The sequence below is a fragment of the Erpetoichthys calabaricus genome, chromosome 7, assembly GCF_900747795.2.
Source record: "Erpetoichthys calabaricus chromosome 7, fErpCal1.3, whole genome shotgun sequence".
Lineage (NCBI taxonomy): Eukaryota > Metazoa > Chordata > Cladistia > Polypteriformes > Polypteridae > Erpetoichthys > Erpetoichthys calabaricus.
In genome coordinates this window covers 37,275,603-37,302,835 of record NC_041400.2, presented here as the reverse complement: position 1 = coordinate 37,302,835, position 27,233 = coordinate 37,275,603, and the positions used below count along the sequence as shown (strand labels likewise).

The 27,233-nt window shown below is 39.7% G+C and overlaps 1 protein-coding gene across 1 annotated transcript in view; it reads left to right on the top strand.

Annotated features, from left to right (window-relative positions):
• camk4 (calcium/calmodulin-dependent protein kinase IV) overlaps positions 1 to 27,233 on the top strand; it is a 338,550-nt gene that overhangs the window by 202,627 nt on the left and 108,690 nt on the right. The window contains exon 3 of the mRNA XM_051929598.1: positions 23,151 to 23,213. Within this exon, the coding sequence (XP_051785558.1) occupies positions 23,151 to 23,213 (63 nt within the window). The remainder of the gene's footprint in view (positions 1 to 23,150; positions 23,214 to 27,233) is intronic.

Below are 27,233 nucleotides of genomic sequence, written 5' to 3'. Positions count from 1 at the left end.
GGCGGAGACCCCTAGTTCAGTAATATTCAGATATGCACGCTGATGAACCCAGTGGCGTAGCTAGGGGGAGACAGCATCTGTCCCCAGGCACAGCATCCAGGGGACGCCAAATTGATGTTACCAAAATTTTAGAATGAAATGTTTTCCATTCTTAAATGCACTAAAAAGTAAATAAAAAACATACCCAACAGACAATGATTTATCCCCTCCACTACTCTAACATGCTTGACTCCCACCCAGAAACATTTTTGGCGTTATTAAACAGGTCGCGTGACTGACATGAGGCATTAGTGTATCATTATCTAAGTTGTTGCAAACGCCATTTCTGTGTGCCAAGTGATTTGTGTTTATGTGTTGTTGATTGGGCTGTGGTGAAGTATTCTAGTAGATGGCTGCAAAAGTCTAGACATTTCCCCATCATATTTTCATATGAATAAATTGTAAGTAATGCAGTTTTTATAAATATATAATTATTTTGCTTTATAATTTGCTATATACTTTCTTTAAAATTATTTTTAAATGCGGAAAATAACCTTCCAAGAAAGCACTTGCCCGTTAAACGTCTCTTTAAATTCACACAAAAACAATGCTGGATTTCCTCTATGAGCTCTTGTTTACACAGTATATTGACTTAAAAGCTACATCGTATTTAAATAATCCCATATTATTATATTAAGTCATCACATCAGTGTTCTCCCCAGAAATTTTTTCTAGCCGGGTGGCATGAAAAGTAACCGGATGGGGCGAGACAGGGAAATTTGGTGATTGGGAAAATTAAATGTGCACTATTTATATTAGTTAATTATTATTAATTATTTTCCAATGCCCAATATGACTTCCTTTTTTAAGGTTTGACACTTGTTTTTTATTAAATTTAAGAAGTATCCAATTTAGGATCCTGCAACCCTAACAAAAATTTTAAATAACAATCGTTATGACATAAACCAAGAGGCACAAGTATTGTTCGGGAAGAAAAGTAGAAACAATGGGGGAAAAAAAGCATGGGAAACCTAATGAAGAAAAATTTTTAATATTCTTCAAAGCCAACTTGCATATGCAGAAGGTGTCTTCAGTTAAATATTTATTCTTCTTTTTTTCCTAGAGGCCCAGTTGTCTGCAGCTTTCCCGTAATCAAAGTCCCCAGGATCTGGGCCCTCCAAGGAGATCAGCATGAGATTATTTAGCATACTTTGATTCATGCAATTTCTCAAACATGTCTTGATCCTTTTAAGAGCAGAAAACCCCCTTTCACATTCAGCTGTGCCCACTGGGGTCACTAGCCCAATATGAGCTAGTTTGGCTAAATTTGGAAAAGACTATTTGAGCTCTGATGTCGTTGCCTCACCTCTCTTTTGTCTTCTAAATGTGCCGATTAAGACGGGCAGCAAGTAGCCGGCTATTCCATCCCCCACCGTCGCAGAACGTTCACTAAGTTTTCCCAGCTCATGCCTTGTTTGATTATCTGGGAGTGACTGAACTGCTGGAGTTTTAGAATGGAAAAAATAGATCGTTATTTGGAATACACGCATTTCATGCGTGTTCCGTTTCTACAGTAATAGATAGATAGATACTTTATTAATCCCAAGGAGAAATTCACAGTCTGTGTAAACACATTGCTAAAACAGAAACTTTTTCATATTTTAGTAATAAATGTTACAAAATGTAGGCATAAACTATAGAATGTGTGAAGCCTGAAGTCCAAACATCAAATAAACACTTTTACAAAAGGTTCATGGATGCTACAACACTTTCCGTGGCTTAATGCTAAGATTTGCTGACTTGGAGCAAATTCCCAGCTTTGGAGAAAGTGTTTTTTTTTTCCCCTCAAACGGACATAAAATTTATAAATTGGTATGCACTGTAAATCGTTAAGTTTAAAATGTCGATCGCGGTTATGTCTGTTGATTAATTCATGCTTTTTACTTAGAGTCAGAACATGAGCTTGTTCAGCTTATTCAGCTTCTGATCTGACTCAAACAGCGTCAGTATAACTTCACACCCAAACTGACGCTGTTCGTTTTCAAATAATATTGCATTACTTCGACGATGTTTTCTGATTGATACTATTCGCGTCATAAAATGATTTCTTCAAAACGTCACATATATTTGTCTCTTTCTTTTTTAAAATGTGCGTTGTAGCACGCAGCAACTGGCCACCTGCATGTTCTTGCGCACACTGAATAAGACAGCGCTATATGCAATGATCAGATTTAAATGTTAACAGTTAAGTTATATAGCACGGAATGGAAATCAGCAGTTCTTAGCATTGCACCACGCAAGCTGTCATATCAACCGCCTACTGTAACTTGCTTTCCTTTTTCTTCGGTTATAGTCTTGAATAAAAGTGCACTTGTTTTGTTATACTTTTACATCAACATATGTTCCTGTGTTTGAGCTACATGGGCAAGCTCAAAAAATACACCTATAATGCCAAGAAAAGTGCATGCAGACACTTCAGTTCGCAAGCATTGGTACGACAATGCAGTCACAAGTACACTGCAGAGCTATAGCGCGTCTTTATGTGAAAACAGCAGTGTCAGATGGGGAGTGTCTGATGATTGCATATAGCGCTGAAGTTACTACTCTTTACTATGCTTTCCTCTGCATGTCCTGGAGTACAAAAGAAACAGCATACAGCAACATGTGGAGACTGGCAAGATTATGGGAAAAAAAACACGTGGTCGTATGTATCATGATACACTGCAGAACTATAGCGCGTCTTTAAGTGAAAACAGCAGTGTCAGGTGGGGGGGGGGGGGGGGGATGAAGGATCCTGAACACGACAGAGAATGAAAAGTGAATTTAAAAAAAAAACAAAGCCAACCATTGCAAATATCATAAATTACACCGGCTGTTACAGACTGAAATCAAATGTATCTTTTTATTCTAAAATTGTAAAAATAAGAACACTTCACTTCTCAAAAGGGAGTCATGCAGGATCGAACTTACGACCTTTTGATTGCTAGTCAAGAACTGATACTGTTGTGCCACTGCGAAAGTCGTAGTAAATGAGTGTCGATGTCACACACTAAGGCGGCTTTTTTTGGTGGCAGCTTTTTTTTTTTGTACCTTTTGTGAAAGTGTTTCTTTGATATTTGGACTTCAGGCTTCATACATTATATAGTTTATGCCTACATTTTGTCATTTGTTACTAGAATATAAAAAACGTTTCTGTTTTAAAAATGTGTTTACACAGATTATTGTAGAAACGCAACACACATGAAATGCGTGTGTTCCAAATAATGATTTATTATTTCCACTCTAAAACTCCACTTCACTCCCAGATAATCAATCAAGGCATGAGCTGGGAGAAGTTCGTTTACGTTCTAAGTTGGTGGGTGGATGGAATAGCCGGCTGCGTGCAGCATGTCTTTATCAGTACATTTAGATGACAAAAGACGCTGGCGGAGAGGTGAGAACGGTTTTAAGAAGCAATTTAAGGTGGGCCGGATCTACGAGTTTTTTCGTAGGCTCTAGTAATTCTAGTGTTAAATCCTGTGATAGTTGGCTGGACACCACCAGTCGGAAACCACTTCTTTATAAAAACACACGTTTATTAAACATTAAATAAACAATTCCACCACTACCCACAAAGCAATAATCACCCCAATATCTCAGTCCTTTTCCACGGAAGTACAAATGTCCGGGTCCCACGAGGTTTATAGCGCCCCCAGGCAGGGCCACGGATCCCAACAAGTCCAACAGGTCTTTCTCCTTTCCTGTGGTCCTCTCCTGCTCCATGGCGGTTGTGCCCTCGTGGCCCGGAAGCTATTCCCGCCACCTTTCGGTCCTTTCTGGCATCCCGGCCAGGTAATCATCCTGGCCACCTGTGACAGTGCCCCCTTTCCAGCGAAGAACAGTCCTTCGAAGCGGCCTGTCCCGCGAGTGTATAACGAAGCGGGCAATCTCTGTTTTTCCTGACTTGGCCCTGTATAAAACAAAACAGACACCGGGGCGGAGACGTTGCCCTGATGCCATTGTTTGGCTTTCTTTACTCTGAAATAGGGCCAATGCTCCCCCTTGTGACCAGCACCCTGGTCGCCAAAACCTTGGCACCCGCTCCATTTGTTTCCACTCCCCGTCCTCCGGGTACTTAGTCAGCAAGAGCGATTTCCCTGAGGAGCACCCCACAGCTCCTGTAGAGGACCGTTTGTCCCCTTACGTGCACTCACGTACTCACTACTCACACTGTAGGAAGAACCGATTCTCCCTATTCCTCTGGGGCTTTCTGAAGGCCTGGGTCTTCCTATGGAAGAGGAAAAGACCCCTTGCCGCCTGTGCCCCTACAAACTGACGCGAGCATGATGCTGGCTCTGGCGGTAGAGCACTAGGACCCTGGGTACTAGTTAGCTGGCGTCCTGGCTCCACCCCTTCCCAGCGATCAGCCCTTCTTATTTCTTCCACTGCAAACTGACGTGAGCGTGATGCTGGCTTTGGCGGTAGAGCACTAGGATCCTAGGCACTAGTCAGCCGGCGTCCTGGCTCCACCCCTTCCCAACGAGCAGCCCTTCTTATTTCTCCCTCTGTCGGAGATGCAGCTACTAAGTCCCTGGAACCACGCGATCCAGGAACGAATTCGCTCACACCTCCCTTTTTTTCTCCGGTAATGGTTTCACTTACCTTTACTGTCACAAACCTCCAGCCAAAGTTTCCAGCGTTGCGCCCATCCGCCCTGTGACGTTCGGTCTGCTGTGACGCGACCGCCTTCCTCTCCAGCTTGTCTTTAAATACACGGAGGTCGTATTCCACCTGCATGATCCCCTGTGCTAATTGAAGCATCGTCTCCGATTCCTTTGGATCTGCAGGTACAAACACAGAATCAGCCAGTGGAGGATTTAATATTAAATCGTTCCTACCCACCAGCTTTTCTTCTTGTCTCTTTCTTCCGGGTTCCACCGGACCCTCCCCTCGCTCGAGATTGACGTTCGCCTGTCCCGTTTTCAACCAATTACCGATGGGCAAATGGCACACATCGTCCAATCTCTCGCCTGTCACGGGGCGGAACTTCCGGTCTTCAGCCATCTGCTCTATTCTCCCAAGGGATCTATGAGACTCCTCGCAGCCACTCTGCCTCGGCTTCTTGAGACGCGGCGGATCCTCCTCTTTCTCTAGCGACGCCGTCCCGGCTTCGCGGACAAGACAGGCACCCTCCAGCCACTGACACGGTTCCAAGTACACTCCTCCTGACGATTCAGTACTAGTGCCTTCTGCAGTCCCTCCGGCGACGACGGACACTGGGGAATCCCCTTCTCCTCTGCCTTGGCTGGCCCCTCTCAACCCCCTTGGGTGGAAAGCAGCACTCTGGAGAGTCTCCGGCAGCCTCAGGGCGATTCGCGGAACGCCCGCGGTGCGTGTATGGACCGGCGCCATACCGGGCGTGTGCGTGGCTGACTGGGGTACCGGGCAGTTCACAAAAAATTTATTTAGTGGGTCCCCCTCTTGATAGCAAGTGGGAGGTCCCTGTTCGGGCACCATTGTGATAGTTGACCGGACACCACCAGTCGGAAACCACTTCTTTATAAAAACACACGTTTATTAAACATTAAATAAACAATTCCACCACTACCCACAAAGCAATAATCACCCTAATATCTCAGTCCTTTGCCGCCTCTATCCTCCTCCAGGGAGCTTCGTCCTACTCCCACTCCCGACTCTGGCTCAATGACTTGTAAGGAGGTGGCCCCTTTTATTCCCGCCCGGATGTGCTCCAGGTGGCTAATGACGTCCATCCGGCAGCACTTCCTGGTGTGGCGGAAGTGCTGCCCTTTGCCCCGGAAACACTCCGGACTTTCCTGGCAGATTCCTCCGCCATCTTGCCGAGTGTGGCGGAAGTACAAATATCCGGGTCCCACGAGGTTTATAGCGCCCCCAGGAGGTGGCCATGGGTCCCAACAAGTCCAACAGGTCTTTCTCCTTTCCCGTGGTCCTCTCCTGCTCCATGGCGGTTGTGCCCTCGTGGCCCGGAAGCTATTCCCACCACCTTCCGGTCCTTTCTGGCATCCCGGCCAGGTAATCATCCTGGCCACCTGTGACAATCCATAGAGCTGTGTCGCTCTCCGTGGGCGTGATTGCACGACCGCAGGGAGTTATTGAGGTAGTTGAAGCGAGTCGCACCAGCACGTGTGGGTGTGATCGTTCTCAATTGCTTCATTGGGTTCCTGCGGTGGGTGATTAAGGTGCTGCGCCCACAGAGACATTAGTATATACGGGTCGGCACAAGGAAAGGGGGAGAATTCAAAGGGAAAGAATTCAAAGATGGAGAAATCAAAGAATAAAAGAAACAGAAGAAGATTAAATGATGTGAAAGGCGGTCTTAGAAGGACGATCTGGCTACCTGAAAGGAGGAGGCCGCACAAGCTGGGGCCCCGTGAAGGAGTGTTAGCTGTGGCGCTGTAGGGGCTAGTTCGCCTCACTGAACATCCAGGTGGAGTGTGGCGAGCAAAGCAGGTGCCCTCCCTTGGCTTCCAAGGTGCGACCACGTGAGCGCAAAGGAAGTAGGGAGGAGAGCCGACCTCGGACGGTCTGGCCGTGATGCCTGGAGGCAGCCAAGACGGAGGTCGGCCGAAAGGAGCTCGTGGCTACTGAGTCTCCACCGGCTACGCGAGCAATGGGTGAGCCGGGGAGAATGAAAAGGAGGTGGGCTGAGGTCAGGAGGAGTTAGACTGCATTTTAACCTCAGATTTTTTAATGAATTTATTTATTGATTTTTATTCCCATTTTTTATGGATTTATATGTACTCTTTTTGGGGGTTTTACTTTTTTCATGGTCCAGCAAGCTTTCTTTTCGAATTCTTGTGCATGGCACGTTTACCCAAGGTAACTCCCTCCTTGGGGGGTGTTTGCTTGAATATTTCATGCACAATGAGCACCACATACCATTTCCTTTGACCATTAGCCAGTCAAAATCTTTAAACCATTGTTTGTTGATGCCGGATAAGCGGTGCTTAGATTTATGAATTGGCAGAGTGTGTGCTGAAGAGATTTCCCCTGATGGACCAGCCTCTGCAATGTCTTTGTCTGAAATTGCCACATCAGGAGTTGACGCTGCACCATTAGTGTGCTGTCCCCTCAAAATAACTCAACACACAGCCATTAACGGTCCTCACTTTTGTTGCCAGCGGTTTAGACGCACCCGGCTAAAAGATGCTAGGGAGAACACTGCACATAATTAAATTTGTCAAGTCTCATTACCCCGTAATGCAGATAGCATCATTTTCACCCTTTACATCACTGTCTGTGTCAGGTTTGCATGTTCTCCCTTTACCTGTGTGGGTTCATCTACTAGTGCTCCAGTTTTCATCTTCACCCTAAACATGTCAGGGTTACATTAACTGGTTTGGTTAAACTGGTCATGTGTGACTGAGTTTGTCCTGCAAAGAACTCGCATTCTCTCTTGTTCCCAATATTCCTCGGATAGGCACTGACTCCCATGATACTAAATTGGATTAAGTAAATTCTGAAAATGGACGATTGAATAATAATAATAAAAAAAAAATCTTACTTATAATATGATGGCTTGTCTGTCTGCTAAAGTCATATTTGTGTGCATATGTTAGTTCCATATTTTTATTTTAGTAGTCATTGAATCATCTCCAGATTTAATTGTTCTGGTCCAATTTGAAGTTCTCATGATGACAATTTCTGGAGACTTTGTTCAGTATTGTATACTTATTTTTACCACAGACAGAGCTGTGTCATATAGTCATCATTGGAACAATGCAGACTTTTTCTCCTCTTAGTGTTCAGTCTTGCTGTCTATAAAAAAATCCCTACTAATTTCATCCTTCCAATTAAGTGAAAGTCCTTATTTTTAAATATGACTGTGAAGATGACATTTCTTATTCCATTACATTGTTTCTGGAAGATCGCGTTAATATTAAAGAGTCTTTTTCAGTTGATCAGTGTCAAAATGCCAAATTAAATCCACTATGATTTAATGTTGTAAAGCAATAAAGTGTGAACATTTCCAGGGGGTGAATACTTTTTATAGGCACTGTAACTAGTCAAAGCCAATAAGTTAACCACTGCCTGTCTATGCCATACATACTAAATCAGTACAGAAAGGTATCATTTTAAATGAAGTGTGTGCACACAAAACCAGGTGAAGGAGATGGCTGCAAGACTTCATCCAAAAGAGACTAAATGAGGTATTCTGCTTCTCTGATCTTAATAATTGTACTTCAGTACTTACTTCAGTGTTTGAGGTACACTACCAGTGCCACTAAATAGTTCCTCCGGTCTTTTCACCTTCATTTCTGATGACCATGGTCTAATCCGCTTGCTCTTCTGCTGTTGTCTGCAGTCCTAGTGTAAAGATTTTATTCTACTCCAGCTGTTTTAAGTGGTAATGAATTTTCTGATGCATTGCCTGTGCTTTACTCCCAGATACATTTGGGTTCCTTTTTAGGACTCACTCTGGACTCCTTGTAGCAAAGGACAGAATTGAAACAAAACTGAGTTCCATTATGAACAAAGCTGCACATCCTACCCACTGACACACTAACACTGAGGACTTTCAGCCAATGATTTAATTCAGCAGAAGTGTGTCAAGAAACACTACTGGTACTCCTTTATACCAACAGCAGTACATCTGCGTAATGCCTTACTGGATCTTACTGGGCTGCTAAATAAGAATGTTTGTTTCTTTTGAATATTTTCTGCATTATAGTAATTCTAGTGTGTGTTCAGACAAAACTGCATGTGTATATTTATTTACTTATTTACTTACTTACTTATTTATTTACCTACCTATTTATGTATTTATAAGTGCTTCTGTAAAAGGCCAAATTTCCCCCTGGGGTCAAATAAATAAATAGATCTATCTAGCTATCTCGCTATCTCATATGGTGGTTTGTCATGTGGTGGGTGCAGCAATGTGCTGTATCAGCATGTGCTCCTAACCTCCCTCTCTCTCTATCTATCTGTCTATCTATCTATCATATAGTGCCTTTTCCTTTCTATCTGTCTGTCTACCATGGCTTATCTTTAAGGCAAAACTTGCCTTGTACATTTTTAAACTTGTTCAGTGCAAGTTTTATGGTCTTTGGGGAGCTGGGGTCTGTCTCCGTAGCAGGGGCACTAGGCAAGAGCCAGACTTTGAGTGGGATGCCTGATCATAGTCACACTCGCAACCAGTCCGATTTGGAGTCACCATATATCCTCACTTGCAAACTCTTTTTGTTGGGTGGTCTGAGCTGGATGTCAAACTTTACATTTTATAAAGTTTATACTGATTACTTGTTATTATGAACAAATTATTTGTTTGTAACACTTATATAAATATTCCTTACCAATGTGAGGTGTGAGATTAATTTAAACATACAAAACATTAAATGGTAAGCATTTCAAACACTTCCCTTATCAATTGGCTTTGTGTCATTCTTTGTCAGCATAATTTTAATGCATTTACAAGTAAGTGCCATGGAGTAATGGTTATATTAATGCCTTCATTTGTCATTTTTCCCCCCACTCTTCTTGGTTCTCTGGCTGTTCTACACAAGCTCTGCTTTTCTGCTGTGGTTACTTGCCAAACAGATGGAATATAATTAAAGAAATGTGCCCCCAAGATGTTTTTAATAAAAGTCATTTGGAAAGGGAAAACTTGGCTTCATTTGATTTACTTTTGGTATGTACTGTAGAATGATGCACTTGCTTCCTTGGCCTTTGTCCAATTTGATGGCATCACCTAACAATTGAGCTTTGTCTTTAGGAGGCTTGTACTCCTGTTATGGTTACCCTTAGGAAGTGAAGGATCCAATTCAATAATAATAGTAATCATATTATCATGTGAACAGTGTACACTTAAATTCTTACAAGAGCATAAGTGGAACTTCATCCTGAACAAAGGACAACACAGCTTGTTTCTGAACTAGGGGTATGAAGCATTGTTCATAAGCAAGTTCTTAGCATATGGATGACCCACTTAGCCAATGTGGAACCCAAAGAAACTTTCTGGAGCCAGCCTATGGCTCTGACACTCAAAACATGAAGGATACCTTTTGGGTGTTTTGCCAGTTAGGTGAAGCAGCACAGATTATACCTTGGTCACAGAATTTGTTTCTTCTAATGCACAGTAGGCAGTCTCCAACAGGGGGCACACACTCCCTGAGACAGTGTTTTTTTTTTAAATTGCAGTTCATACTTTGAATCTATACATATCCTTTCTTAGTAATCATGGTGGAGATATTAAGACAATGTTATATCTCAGTCCAGGTTCCTCCCCTGGCTGGGGTTCAAATTCATGTTTTATGTCTCTGTGGTTCATTCTTGATTCTTTGATTTATTTTGATTCATCATTCTTTATTTTTGATTTTCTCTATGTAAATAAGTTGCCTTTGTCATGTTGCATGTGATTTGTCAGTGGTCTCCCCCGAAGAAGCGGGGCCAGCTTCCAATCACTGGCAGTAACTGCCCTCTGCCATATAAATCCAAAGGGTCTTCCACAGTGCATGTCTGTTCATTTTGAATGTGCTAGTGAGTGCTCAGTTCTTGTGCTTTTTGTGAATTCAGTGTGCTTTGTGGTTACTGGATTTTTGATATTTCACTTGCTATTTTGACTCTTCCTGTGATTTTGTATTTTGACTACTGATTATATTAGATTGCCGTTTTGTTTTGGGCAAATCCTACTGCCTTTGTGCTCCACATAGCTTCATTGTTATTGAAAACCATTTTTTATGAAGAATAAATCTAGCTGGGGTTTTTCACTTGATTTCCCCCACTAGTGAGCATTTTTGGAAGTGTTGTTGGGACTTGTATGCTTTAGATCATGATAGACAAAACAAAGAATACATTTAACTTAATTTAAAATGCAGCTTTCACTTCTAATATACTTTGCAATATAATATGATAAACTTTTATACAACCAAAGAGAAATAACGAACAATATAACTGTTTTACAGTTCTTCAGTGGGGTCTATGAAGATTGTATGTTCATTTTCTGAGGTGTTTGAGGTATTTCTCCTGTGCTGATGTGGTATCTGGCTCTGTGAAGTTCTCTAAACCTTCCACTGACCAGCACTATGTATGGATTAGGGTCTGTCTATCAGTTTAGCGCTTTCAGCGAGCTATTTGTATGTTCCACTGACCAATGTTATCTATGGATTTAACATCATTATTTCATTATCTGCCATGTGCTGTAACCTTACATTGCACTGCTGTAATCGTTAAAATTCTTTAAGGATTCTTTGTACAGTCTTCAGATTGTCATAGCTACCACAAAAGACGTGTGTGCTCTCATCAGTTATAATAATAATAATACATTTTATTTATATAGCGCCTTTCCCATGCTCAAGGCACTTACAGAATATAATAAAGAACGGCAGTTAGAAAATGTACAGTTTGTATGTACGGTAAATAGTATTATTATCAAAAATGATGCTCACAAATCACAGTAACACAGTTATTTTTCAGGTTTGATTACACAATCATTTAAGTGGCAGTGACAGAGCAGGAGATTGTAAATGGGGTTAAAAATAACCAGCAAGACAATTCTGCACATCCAGTTTCAGTTCATGCTCCCAGTATCACCCCCACCTCCCCCAAGCATTTTCAACATAAAATAGCATATGACTGTTTATTATATAAATAATTAATCATACCATCACTTAATAACAAATCAAAAAATTAGTAAGACTTTTGGTAAGGGCACATTATATGTTTTTACCTCTTTTTGGATTGGGGTTTCTGGCTATAAGACTTGTATCAAGCTAACTTGACGGCAGTTTTCTTAAAGGAATACTCCACCCAAAAATCACACTTTGTTTATGTGTTACTTACTCCCTGCTGTTTGTAGTGATGTCCAAGAAAACTTTTAATCTGATGTTTTAATGGAGAATGGAGATAACAAAAATCCAAATACAGTGGGATTCAGTAAGGATTCACGCTGAAAAATTGCAAACATTGTCATAATGTACATGAAAAAAAAAATCTCAAACTACTTGTGTTGCATAATCTAAACATTAGGTACCCAGTCACGTTTTCACAATGTCCCAAACACATGAATTTTAGCTAAAATTTTTTAATGTAATCCACTTCTGGAAAATCCTGTCATTAAAGAAAGTGGAGCCTGCTTAGTAATAACCCGTTCATTGGCTGACATGGTGTTTGATTTTATATTAACATTGCAGAGCTTGGTCTAAGAAAGGTGTACAATTAGAGATTGAGAGTTAAAGAAGTGCAAGGGGAAACATTATTATGTAGAAAGTATATCTAGTATTTTGTGCATTTATGAGCTGCCTCAAAGTAGAAAGCCAATTCACAGGTGCAGTTTCCCAAACTGCCAATGAATGGCACTGGAAGTACTGCATTTGTGTTTTAATGACCATCGAATGAAGGGGGAGGCAGGTCTTTAGTTCAGATGCTTCATTCCATTCTGAAGCCTTCCTCTATTCTGTAACTCTTCTCGGTGCCCTGCTGTGGCACTTCATGCCACTGTTCTACTTTCAAGCTGCTTTCCTGTCCATGGGGAGACATCTGAGATGCTTGGGGCATTAGAATCAAAGGATGGGAAGATTCCATTGTCATACTGGATGGCTATATTGTGGAATGTCTAGAATGGGTTGGGCAACCATTTAGCTGAGGTCCCCAGGATGCTGACTGTTTCTAACCGTTTCTTTTCACTTTTTCCGTTATAACTGGCCATGGATAGCCCAGAGGTTTATTTTTCTCCAGGGATGTTTTTCACATTCTCAATTGTCAACTGGAGATGGTTAAACAATAATGTTAATGGAAAGATTTTGTTAGGTCCCATACATCCATCCATTTATTTTCCATACACATTTATCCAGAGCTGTGCTGCGAGGAAACTGGAAACTCTCCCATTAAGTGTTATTAGGTTCCATTTATGGAAATTAGTTTGGAACTGCTTTCTTTTTTTCAGTGTTTAAAAAAATCCGCAAATCTTCGGAATACCGGTCCCAAATTATTTAACAACTCTTTTCCTATCGAGTGGACAATACTACACTGAAAGCCGCGAAAAAACATTTATTGCAAGACAATAAGATGTATTTCCAATATTTTTTATTAATTCCAGCACAACAGCTGCAACGTCTCTTAGTGGTAACGGTTCAACACGGAACAACTAAATGTTGTAGTTATCGCTGAGCAAATGCATATAATTGCCGAAAAGATTGCGTTTGTGGCAGTTGCGCCACTGAAAGGTCGACGTCATGATGCAACCTATATTTTTAAATAAGTAAGCTGGTTATAACTAACCTTATTGCTCCCGCTCCTAAATATTGTCCACTCGATAGGAAAAGAGTTGTTAAATAATTTGGGACTGGTATTCGGAGGATTGCCAAAAAATCTTATCCTTATCAGTATGCATTATGGAATTAACAATTGTAACCTTTGCAATTGTATTTTTACTGTGAACTTGACAGCACTCTGAGCCTTTAGTCAGTGCAATCAGCTGTACAAAACTAAACTGAATTAAATTGAACTGAACTTGAAAACACTTTTCTTTCTTGTGTACAAGGGCATTTTCTGGAATTGGTTTATTTATCAATTATTATGAAATATACTGTAGATATTTTTTTCTTAATGTAATTTTACCTGATCCATGAGTCATATTTGTAATATTCTTGAATTATTTTAAATTAGGAGACCTCAGCATTAAGTTTTGCAGTGCACTATACAATACGCAAAAACAGTGTTAATGTTTGTAATGCGCCACCTATTGGAATGACAAATACAATTACTAAAAATGTTTGTGATATGCCATTTTTGGAATAACAGAGACACAGCAACCGGATGAACACACAGACACTTAACCTTCTATTAAGGTTAATCATTATTTTTTAAGTGCTGCATGTCTTCATTTTGTTTTTTATGGGCATTGGCACTGTTGGTAGATGTGGCTGATACGCAGATCCTGGTTGCCACGTCAACCCCACCCGGAAAAACAGGCGATGAGCATCCTCAAACTCTATACATTGCCAAGCAGATGAAGCAGCCTTCGCGCAGCACACATTAGCATGTCTAATTGTTAAACTGAACACTTTAATAGCAATTTTTTTTTCTTTCTGGTGAAAGGTGTTGGGGAGTTAAGCACGGCACTTACCATAAAATGTCTTTGCAACATGTTGCTCATGGTGGCCACTTGTGCCCTAATATTTGTGCTAGATGGCAAATAATTTAAACATGACGCCTATGTTTCATGCGGACATAGAGCGTAGGGAGCTGGGAAGGAAAAGCTTGGAAAGTGCAGGTTTGTGTTTGATCTAATTAATATTTGGTTTCTCGGTTTCATTGGTTTTCACTTTAAAGACTTTGTCGATTTGCTTTTAAAGGTTTGATTTTTGGTGTGGATTGAATTTGTTGAGACATTTTTGTGATTGTGTAGTGTTTTATCAGCATGTCATTTCCCCATCAAGGATGTAATTAGTTTCGTCCAGTTTCAGGGTAGTCAGTGGGGAAAGTGGCACTTTCTAATACAATTCTCCAAGAGCTGTCCAGCAGGGGTGATTTGATGGAATTAGCTAGTGAGCAGAACACACCTTAGCAGAAGAGGGGCTAGGTGGCTCAGTGCCTGGCTCTTTTAAGACCACTAAAATACTCCTATTTAGCCAGTGATGTTAAGGGTGTTGAGGAGCTTTGTCATTTTTTTGTGTCAGCTGATACGGAACCTTTGTTTTAGTTATTACTTTCTCAACCGTATTTTACCCAAGTCTGTGTTTTTATATTTTTATAGGGTAAGTGGCTTATTGTTTTTGTTTGGATTGTCGTCTTTTTTTTTTTTTTTTTTAATACTGGTGAAGTATTTTGATAATTGAGATAATTTCTGTTTTTCTTTCTTTTCACTGTATATATATCTGCACTTGGGCTGTTTTTAAATGAACTGATTTAATAAAACAGCTTGCATTTTTCTTTTAACATCTGCCTTATCCTTGACTCTGCCTTGGCCACCCTTGGTCCTGATCAGTCCTGATCTACTAGTATGACACTTATAGGTGGCCTGTGACACTATAGGCTCCTTGTTCAAGATTGTGATTAAACTATGAAGGACTTTTGTATAATTTTTGGGAATTATTTATCTGGTAGACATATTGGGCCTTGTGGAAATGCTATCTCTTTATTTGATTATGATCACTGACAGTATTTCTGTTTCTGTTTTCATCTCTTGGTCTGTCTGACTCATTCTGGTTACATTTTAGTTCCATCAATTGCAAATTGATACTATTTGTGCTGAGGACGACTGGACATGTAACATTTGGATTATATAACAAAAGTCATTTCTACGAATATGATTAATTTGCCTGTGTTGATCATGCTTGTTCTCCATTAAAGTTCATTTTATCAGAAATAATAATAATAATGATATCCATACAAAAATTATTGTTTTTGGATGGAGTATTTTTTAAGGAACAGAATAAGAGAGTTTATTGCTCAATAGCAAGATTAACTAAATGTAATAATTGATTAAATTAATAACAGTAACTGATGAAACAAATAAATATACTGTATACACACACACAGGAGAAGCACGGTGGCACAGTGGTAGCGCTGCTGCCTCACAGTAAGGAGACCTTGGTTCGCTTCCCGGGTCCTCCCTGCGTGGAGTTTGAATGTTCTCCCAGTGTCTGCGTGGGTTTCCTCCGGGTGCTCCGGTTTCCTCCCACAGTCCAAAGACATGCAGGTTAGGTTCATTGGCGATCCTGAATTGTCCCTAGTGTGTGCTGGTGTGTGCCCTGCAGTGGGCTGGCACCCTGCCTGGGGATTTGTTCCTGTCTTGTGCCCTTTGTTGGCTGGGATTGGCTCCAGCAGACCCCCGTGACCCTGAGTTAGGATGTAGCGGGTTGGAAAATGGCTGGCTGGCTGGCTGACACACGCACATATTCACTACCTTAGTTTTCCCAGTGTTTCTTAAAATTTAGTCAGTTGAAATGCAGTAAATGATCTAAATAGTGAACTGCTAAACAATAAACTGCCAGAGGTTTAAATTTAAAGTTTAGGTTAGCAAACCTGAAAAAAGGAAATTCCACAATAATGCAAATGGGCCTTCATCATGGAACAAATAATAGGTTACAACCTACAGATGTAATTTAAGCCTTGCAAGTTGAAGCAAACAATTTGCACAGATGTCCCAACTAAGGTTGATGACTTAAAACCCCTCTGTCTTAAAGTATAGTTGGGACAGACTGTGTTACTACACCCTCTGAAGTACTATGAGAACAATATTACTCTGTAGAAAGTTGTACTTTCCAGTGGTAATGGCAAGAAAATGTCAACAAACAAATGAAACAAGATAAAGCATTACTACCCTTCGAAGTGTAGGCCTTTCATTTAGAGAAATTACAAAAAAATAAGTCAAGGTGTCAGTAGGTACCGTGCCCTACACAATCCAAAGGCAATTGGAAACTGGAAGAAACTCTGATAGGAAGAGATCTGCCAGACACAAAGTCACAACCATACCAGAAGACAAGTTTCTGAGGGTCACCAGCTTATGTGATAGGTATCTCACAGCACAACAGCTTCAAGCACAGCTTACTAGTGATCGAAAAAAACCAAGTCTTAGTTTCTACTGTGAAGAGAACACTTTGTGCTGTAAATTTGACAGGGAGAGTGGCAGTAAGCCAGCCGCCCTTTAAGCCATTCCTTGAAGGACAAAACAGAGTCTTGAAATACCAGCTGTGGACTACTGCAAACTGGAAGAACATTTTATTGACAGATGAATCAAAATTTAAAAACATTGGTTCATCACGCAGGTTGTTTGTATGCCATCGATTTGGTGAAAAACAGTCCTCAGTGTGTGACACTAACTGTCAAACATAGAAGAGGAAGTGTGATGGTCTGGGGATGCAGAGCTGGTGATTTGCACAGAGTGACTGGCAATATGTTTATTATATCAGCAAAAGGTGGCTACTTTGATAAATCAAATATTTTAATAAAGCTAGGTACACTTAATCATTCTTTATTTTTATTTGCCATTGTTTGTTCTTGTGTATTTCCATAAAATCTGAAAAGGATGAGTTGTTCTTAAACTTTTGACCAGTGGTGTTTATATACTGTATGTGTGTGTGTGTATATATATATATATATATATATATATATATATATATATACACACACAGTATATATATATATACAGTATATATATATATACAGTGGGCGGCACGGTGGCGCAGTGGGTAGCGCTGCTGCCTCGCAGTTGGGAGACCTGGGGACCCGGGTTCGCTTCCCGGGTCCTCCCTGCGTGGAGTTTGCATGTTCTCCCCGTGTCTGCATGGGTTTCCTCCGGGCGCTCCGGTTTCCTCCCACAGTCCAAAGACATGCTGGTTAGGTGGATTGGCGATTCTAAATTGGCCCTAGTGTGTGCTTGGTGTGTGGGTGTGTTTGTGTGTGTCCTGCGGTGGGTTGGCACCCTGCCCAGGATTGGTTCCCTGCCTTGTGCCCTGTGTTGGCTGGGATTGGCTCCAGCAGACCCCCGTGACCCTGTGTTCGGATTCAGCGGGTTGGAAAATGGATGGATGGATGGATATATATACAGTATAAAAAAATATTCACACACAGCAGAGCTTGCATGTGCAGCATTGTTCATAATGGTACTCAGTTTACTTTTAATTCTCCTCTTTTCTACTACCTTCATGCTGTCCAGAGTTTGTTCCATAATTAAGATTACACTTTTAATTAGCTTGTTAATTTAGTGGGCCTCTCTTGAATTGATGTTACTGGACCAGCGCACCACAGCATAGAAAACTGCATTGGGATCATATCTCAGTGAACCTGGTAGGGCCTGCAAGTTCTCTAGAAAATGTTGTGATCTGTCTTTTTCACCTTAAGCCCATGTCACATTATGTGACTTTTTCAGCAATATTTATATAATCTTAGTGAGCTGGAAGCATGCTCCTATGAAGTCGTAACACAATGTGATATGCTCAGCAACTCACCTCAACTAGTCCAGGACTGCGTTTGATTTTGTCTTTAGTCGTAGGGGTGGGGTCTGTGTGCATGAGAGGGTTAGACTTAGGGTTTGGGTTATCATTGGCTAACCCCAATGCATGCTTCTCTGGAAGTGCAATGCGTTTAATAAACTGAAGTGGAGTAAGGAATGTGTTTGTTCGACTTCAAAAACAGAAGGAAAGCTTATCTGTCTGATGTCTTGTGTTTTGCATAATGCATTAGATTGGAAAAAATAAAAAGGGGGCAGAGATTGCAGATGAACTTGTCATAACTGTTAACTCTTTGTACTGCACTGGCTGTATCAGGCAGCATGCTGTTGTCTTTCAGATAAACTGGCAAGCATGACTGCGCTTGAAGGTCAATTGGTAAATGTGACATATGCAGCGTTTTTCAGTTGTTTAGATTGACATGGTCCAGTGATTGAGATCAATCAAAATCTGACATACCCCATGACAACATGTTGAGCAATGTGATACTCATTTAAGTGTCAACATGAATCTCTTAAGTAAGGAGGTTGGAAGATAATTTAGCTGTGTTTGGAAAGTCACATTTCACAGTGTTAGTGGCACAGAGAAGATGGTTCCTAGAAAGTTAAAAGATTTTGCGCAGGTAAGAAGAGATGCAGTGGAATGTATTAATTTCTCAAATTGAGGGGAATTTTTATTCCATTACTGTCATTTGTTGTGCTGTCTCATTGATTAGAAAAATGATATTTAATATGTAACTCCTGCCCTGTCTGACAGTATGATAAACTGAGTACTGGTACAGCTCAAGGTAAAACTCAGGAATTTGTCTGTTTCAGAACAAAAATCTGTAAAGAATAATTATGGTGTCTGGCTGATTTGATAGATAAGAATAACATCTGGGAAAATTAGCAAGCGTTTATTATTTTTGTAGTCATTACCCAAGTTTCTTTTGAAGAATCTGTCATTTAGCCCTGTGCCAGAAATATAATTTATAAGTTCCCAGGAAGACAGTGGGACAGAGAGATGGTGGGAATGAGATTCTCCAGGCCCTATACTGTGTATTGGTCAACAAGCCCGCTATTTTCACCACTTGATGGGAAGAAAATGACAGTTATTAATTAGAAATGGAGATCTCCTGAACTAGAATTTCCCAGCCATAGATGTCTACTGCAGTGTCCCATCATATCCTTGACCCTGTACTTTTTACAAAAGGTCAAGCTGCTCTGAGGCAGGCATGAACATCTAGGCCTTTAAGTAATTTTTCAATAGATTAGAGGTGAAATATTCCCATGGTTGCATTTAGCGCCCTGATTGGGACCATAAGTTTAAGCTCCATTTTTAGTCCCAAAAGTGAATAAACCTAGAAGTATAAAATAATACCATTAGTAGTGACTGGTTGGTAATGATACAATAAATTATCTGGTGATACAGTAAGTTCTCTTGGTAGGCCTTTGTGAAGATGTGCCAAACTCTAAATTGACCTACCTACTAGTGAGGACCCTTTTAATGTCAGGATTTAAGTCAAGTCTGAAGACTCCATATTTCATTATAACAGACTTTACTACTCTTTTTTTAACAGTTATACCTGATGTGATTAGCTGTTACTAAAGTCCTCACTGTCACATTATAAAGAAGCTCTGCAAAGTTCCAGGCAAAGAAAATTAGATTTTTTTCTAGTTTTAGAATATAATTTTCCCATTGAGGTATTGATGGTGAATTGGGATTCTTCCAATTGAGCAGAATTAGTTAACAAACAAATAATGTAGTATAGAAAATAGTGGTCAGTTTACCACCAGATAGTCTAATCTTGTCTGAGATAACTCCAAACACTGCTTTAAGAGAAACTGTAATGTTCATAAATTCTATACTGCCTGATAGATAAGAAAACATCTTTTCTTTTGGAATTCCCAAAACTTATGCCTGAGTGAGGCTGGAGCAGCCTGACATCTTTCATTATTAGGGTGCAATTCCTGATATATTTTAGATAATTTTAATGGATAGTTGGGTCCAGTGTGCAATTATTCGCTGAATTACAGTGTGTTTTGTACAAATTCAAGAGGAATGAATGTTGGGTATTATCATATTCCATCCACTCTTGTCTGAGTTATTGATGGAGAGGTCTCTTTCCCAACCTTGCCAAAGGTAGTCTAGTTGAGAGCACTGTGAAAATATTCGATAAAGTCTGGAAATTACTATCATTTTGATCAAATTGTTTCTTCTGACCTTTCAAATCTTTGTCATATTTTGCCAATTTCATTGCCATTTAACTTAGTCTAGATAGCTGGCTGTAAAATGAAATTGTATTTTTCCCCTCTCTGTCGCTTTCAGACCTCAGCTTAACATATTTATACTTTATTGTGTAATATTTAGGCACTTTATTATTGGTATTTGGCTCACTATATGCCTAAGTTTCAAATTATTTTCTTTGATATTTACATCACTTGTTTTTTCAATGTCCAATTATTGTTCACTACTGTCATTTTTGTTTAATGGCATGTCGTTTTGTTTTTTATTTTAACTATACAGTACTATCATTTCACCTCTCACATCGCTAAGATTTCTCTTAGATAAATTTGTAATTCAAGTTTTGCCCCATATACAGTATATATCAGCATGTGAGTATACATAAGTGGGCCCAGCAATGAAGTGACACTCCTCTTGCATCCAAAATAAGCATGTTACGCAAACTGCTGACTGTAAACTAGCCCCATGTCAGTATGTGTGGGTGCATATGGCTTATGATGGAATAGCGACCCATCCGATGCGGCCAGGATGGGCTCCAGCACCTCTGCAACTGAACCAAGCAGAATTGAGAATGATATGTATATTTACAAATTTGTTCAGTGCTCTGGATTTGTAAAGTACAGTAATCCCTCGCTATATCGCGCTTCGCCTTTCGCGGCTTCACTCCATCGTGGATTTTATATGTAAGCATATTTAAATATATATCGCGGATTTTTCGCTGCTTCGCGGGTTTCTGCGGACAATGGGTCTTTTAATTTCTGGTACATGCTTCCTCAGTTGGTTTGTCCAGTTGATTTCATACAAGGGACGCTATTGGCAGATGGCTGAGAAGCTACCCAGCTTACTTTTCTCTTTCTCTTGCGCTGACTTTCTCTGATCCTGACGTAGGGGGATTGAGCAGGGGGGCTGTTCGCACACCTAGATGATACGGACGCTCGTCTAAAAATGCTGAAAGATTATCTTCACGTTGCTATCTTTTGTGCAGCTCCTTCCTGAAACGACATGCTGCACGGTGCTTCGCATACTTAAAAGCTCGAAGGGCACGTATTGATTTGTGCTTGAAAAACAAACTCTGTCTCTCTCTCTCTCTCCCTGCTCCTGACGGAGGGGGTGTGAGCTGCCGCCTTCAACAGCTTTGTGCCGCGGTGCTTCGCATACTTAAGCCAAACAGCCCTATTGATTTGTTTGCTTTTCTCTCTATCTCTGTGACAGTCACTGCTCCTGACACGCACTCCTTTGAAGAGGAAGATATGTTTGCATTCTTTTAATTGTGAAACGGAACTGTCATCTCTGTCTTGTCATGGAGCACAGTTTAAACTTTTGAAAAAGAGACAAATGTTTGTTTGCAGTGTTTGAATAACGTTCCTGTCTCTCTACAACCTCCTGTGTTTCTGCGCAAATCTGTGACCCAAGCATAACAATATAAAAATAACCATATAAACATATGGTTTCTACTTCGCGGATTTTCTTATTTCGCGGGTGGCTCTGGAACGCAACCCCCGCGATGGAGGAGGGATTACTGTATGCTATATAAGAATAAACTCAATAAAGGCATTAAGGTATTTAGAGGTAAAGAAATTGACTGAAATGTAATTGCAAATAATTTTGCAGTTTTCAGTAATGGATTAAAAAAAATGTTGGTCACCTTAGAAAGTTAAATGAGTACAGGTTAGAAGGTTATACACATTTTTGTGAATGGCCAAGGAAGGCTCTTTTTTAATTAATGCACGTCCTAGTTTATTATATCAGAGGCTGAGTTTAAAGCTCACTAGCTGAAAGGGACTGTCCTATCCGTAGTCTCCTGCACTAACAATGCAGATGCTATTCCAGGAACAACAGAAACCTGGCATATCAGATCGCCATCAGCCTCCATATTGATTGTATCTACATCTGTCAGATTCTGCAAGTGTTTAAAGTCATCTTCTGTGGTTTGCTTGCTTTGTTTTTAACTTAGTTAGGTCATGTATTTGCATTTTGAGCATTGTACCAATGTCAGGTGTGTTTTAGTTGTCATGTTGGTTGGCAGGCTCGCAGCTACTATTGCTAAGTGTGGGTGTGCCAGTGCTTGATGTCAGTTCCCACCTTGTTATATAAAAAAGGGGTCTGATGTTTTCATTCTTCTGAAATTTAAATATTTAAAGACTTATACAAAAAAATCAAGTCACAGTGAAAACTTTAGACATTTAACTTCATCTTGCCTTGGTCTTGTACTATATAGATGCCAGATTAAGCTGTTATGAACCTTGCTATTCTCGCCTTCACTATCATCTTGTCTTTTTCTTCACCGCTGCTGTTTAAAAAAAATACTCATTCCAGATCAATATGTTCTTTGTTCACTAGACTGCCAAATTTGCTGTTCAGTGCCTTGACACAAGTATATGATTTCCTTTGCTAAATATTTCAACAGCTTTGAATACCCAAAGATAATCTCTAAATATTTAAAGTTTAAATGTGTTAAGGAAGTTTCTAAAAGTTATAGTTAAGGATTAGACATAGTAATATTTCCATGACTGGTTAAGTCAATTACATGGATAAGCAGTTGTGCAAATCAAAGGATTTTTATTAATACTGTAGTATGTCACAGTATTGTAATGTTGAGTTACACAGATGCTAAGGCACTAAGTAAGATTTGATTTTTGCTGGACCCATCCAGTTTCTTCAGTTTTTCTCTTCCCTGAAAGTTTTTCTATCTAGGATTCATTGTTTGTTTTTCCTACTTTGCTATATCGTTGGGCAATGCCTTAGCAAGCCTTGAACATTGAGTGCTATGTCATGGGGATTTGTTCCTACTCTCACACTTATAGTTTACCCACACCTCTGTGTTTGCCCTCACAACTCCAAAATTTTGCTGCCTGATTGCCTTGTGGTCCTTTCTATGTATGCTGTGCAAAGTCTTTTCAATTCTGCCCAGTTTTGGTAATCCTTTCATAGAATTTTCAGTTCATGTGCACTAAATTATTCTTTTGTTTTCTAGGTGGACCAGAATATTGTTCGTACTGAAATTTCAGTTCATGTGCACTAAATTATTCTTTTGTTTTCTAGGTGGACAAGAAGATCGTTCGTACTGAAATTGGAGTTTTGCTCCGGCTTTCACATCCAAATATAGTAAGTATACTACAAATACACTTCCCTGCCTTTACATTTTTTTTCCAAATGTAATCTTATCTTAATATTCAGTTGCATGAATCTTGTAGAAAAAGGTCTGTGAAATTCTATAAAACAAGGCTGCTATTTAGAAACTCAAACCTCATGAAGGACTTGAACTGACAAGGTCAGTTTAATATTGTTTGTAAACATGCAACCCTGAGTTAATGTCAGGATCACAGTAGCCATAAATATGATGTTCAGTAAAGTGTCTCTAATTGAATCATAATTTCCTAGTGCTCATACTGATTTATGAGTACATTGGGAATTAAATTTCAGCTCTGTAAAACATGTACACAGTTGTATTGGAGAGAAAAGACTAAGTGGAAAGAATTGAGTGTTCAGACTTTCTAGGTTTTCAACACCTCAACAGAAGCTGATCATTGACAAGGAATAAAGAGTTTTAAAACTATTCTCCATGCAATTATACATACAGATCACCAGGTTCTAGATATTTATGATTCTGGACTGGTCAACATACTTCCATGGTCTCAAAAAATCTAGTGTAGCTGGTAAAATGTACAACTAGTTGGTCACTGGCTTGGGCAACATCATAAACTGTGTCCAATATTCAAGCTAAAACAACTTGCAGAAAAGATGTTAAATTTTACATCTTTTTTCATATTGTGGTTGGGGCTACCCTGTAGCATAAGGAATGTGGTCAAAGGTCACAAACGTCACACCAACAAATGATGATTGTACCAAATTAATACACCAGTTACACTGTGCAACAACACTTTTGTTCCAAGGATTGTGATGGGTGATCTAAGCATATGATGAATCAACGATGAATCCAAATATGAAGTTAGATATTTTCTATCAAGCTTAGTCTTCTTGTAACACCACCTTCATATTATCAACATTTAGTGTCTTTGCCAGACAAAAATATAAATAAGTAGAAAATGTTTTCAAATATTAATCACTATTAAATTAAAAAAATCCTGTTCTGGAAACTCTTAGCTGTGAACATAATATGGATGAGTGGCACTAGTTCATTGACTCCTCAAAAGTCAGCATGAAAACTGTCCTTCTCCATAATGGAAATAAATTCCCTTCTGTACCTAGAGCACATGCTACTACCATGACATAGTTCTATGAGAATGTGAAGTTTGTGTTAGAAAATATTTAGTATCAGAACTTTAAGCGGGATATCTGTGAAGATCTAAAGTGATTGCACTTTTATTTGGCTTGTAGCTTCATTACAACAAATATGGTTGTGTTTTGAAGCTAATCGTGGATAACAGTCAGTATCACAAATATAAGTAAAGTATCTGTGGAGATCTATAGGAGACTGCACTTTCTTGGTGTGGTTTGCAGCTTGGTTACACCATATCCTCCTGTTTTTTGCGTGATTGGGACAACAGGGACAAGAAAAATCACTATGTTCAGAAACAGTGGCCAAAATGTGCCTCACTTGTAGCAGGAAAGAAAAAAGTTGTAAACAGCCTACTTGTTGAAACCTAAGAAAGTTGATTTTTCTCCTCTACATATCAAACTTAGACTTATGAAAACTTTTTAAAGCAATGGGTAAAACACAAGCACAATTTATGTACTTGAGAAATAATTTCCTTGGATCAGTGATGCCAAGATTAAGGAAGACTTTTTTAGGTCTTCAGGTCAGTGTTACAAAATAGGAAATTTGAAGAAGAGTTGAGTGAAGTTCAGAAAGATGGTTAACAGAGCTTCAAAAGTGTCTGAAAAAACTTATTTGGAAATCATAAGGCTGAAAACTATCCTGAAATAGTGAGTGAACTCTTCAGGTTTCACCAAAGAATTGGTGCAGTGCCATTGAAGATTCATTTCTTGGACTTTTTTTCCTGTAGACCTTAGGGTGGTCAATGATGAACATGGTGGGTGATTTCATCAGGACATTTGCAATGCTGAAAGGTGTTACCAAGACAAGTGGAGTCCTAGTATACTGGCTAGGTACTGCTGGACTCCGTTATTTTGCTGATCACTTCTACAAAAAATTCTAAAAAAACATATTCTTGGACTGTTCATGTTCACTTTGTTTTTAATTCACTTTAATCAGCAATCAGTATTTACATTGGCTTTCTACTTTTCAAAGTTGAACTAGATACTTTATGTGTTAGCACAGAAGTCAATACTATCCCAACATTTCTCCATGTGCTTATTCATTCTGTAAACTTACCTCAGCTGAGCAGAATTGTGTTGTTAGAAATCACAAATAACTTATTTATTGATACATTGGAGAGAGGCATTGTGCTGCATGTTGGTCGGTCATCCAAGTACAAATTTAGGTACTCTGTACATGTGACTGCTACCACTATTATTACTACTAAGACTGCATTGAATTAGGCAAGTGTGATCAATTGCCAAACCAGCAAAGATGTGCTGCAGCACAGAAGGGAAGCCTGAATGAAAGACAAGACAGCAGGCCTGCCTAGCCATGCAAATTTACACAATTATAAAACTTCACGAAGCACTAAAGTGATCATACTACAAGTTAGGTATTGTTTATGCTAAAAAAGGATCCATGATAATAATAATGAAGGTTGGCTCATATTCTGGAAGTTATATTGAGATGAGCCATGTTAAGTTTAATAGAGATAAGAAGTACTTGAATGACTGTGTGTCCCCATTTGCTTAAAGAGCAGTATGGGCATTTGAGTAACAGAAAGAGTGAGCAAGTTCCCCCAGACCACTTGAGAGCATCAGGGGTCTCCTGCATTGGTTAGTCCTTCAAAGTTGTTTAGTTCTTCAACATTGTCCAAGGTCTCAGCATTGTAGCAGCACCTGGGACTGCAAGGGGAGCTCTGGGGAGGCAACCACAGGGCTTCCTGAGGATATATATGACTCTTAAAGTAGTCTTGATAATTACCTTGTAATTACTCCTAAGATTTGGATTTAAAACTGCACATTGGCAATTCAGTTGTTGAAGTGGAGGAGAAAGAGGGAGAGAGAAAGCAAGTGGACAGACCTCCAACCAGAGACACAGGCATTCTGCACTGGTGCAGAAAGGCGTAGGAGGTGTAGGGTTTTATTTTTGCTTTGTTACTTTGCCTTCTGCTAACTCGTCTGTGTTCCTTTCCTTGTGTTTATCTGTAATATAGTAAACACTATCTATATTTTATTACTTTGGTCTCCTTGGTTCATTTTGTGGTTCAAGACACTTTGATAGCAGCCCCTGCAGTCACACTATCAAAAGTTAAATAGGTAATATAGTTGGTAGAAGAGGGTGTATTGAGTTCATTTAAATGATGCAGCTTATCAGTTCTACTCATTTAGACTTCACCTTTAACTGGGGCTTAATGTTTTTGCCATTAAGAAATGTAATAAGTGCAGAGTTTGGAACTGCTTGTTAGTGAGGAGAGATGGATAAAGCTCCTGGTGTGCAGCTAGTGGCGGTTCAGAAAGGTCGTTGAATCATCAACTTTAATTGCAGGGCTAAATAAACAGCTAATTAATGAACACAATGCTGGCCGTCACAGTCTACATAATGGTTAGAGTTGTGTTCTTCTCTTGCTGTAGTTGAAGTACTGGGTTCAATTATCATTCTTTCAACTTCAATTCACCTTCCTTCAGTTTGAATAATTTTAATTTGACAATTAAACAGGAAAAATTATAATTTTAGAAAGTTGAAGAGCATTTTCCATAAACCTATAACCCTTTAATCACTGACGTTTCCAAATCCTATCTGAGTTGTGTCAAATTTTGTGTTATTAAATATTCATATAAAATAAAATAAATCTCATAAATCAAATCATTTTAACTTGTACCATTGATAGTTCTGTTTTCAGAATCTGTTTATTCTTGTTCGAAGTTGAAGGAAGTCAGCAGTAAACCCTTGATGGGTGCCAGCCCTTCAAAGGGCACACTTTCACCCACAGTAGGCTAGTCTGGAGTCACCTGGTACACATCTTACAGGTGTGGAATGAAAGCTAAGAAAAAAAACTCACAGAGGCACAGGGAAGTACCTGCAAACTACACTTTTAGAGGTCATGCTAAGTCCCAAACACA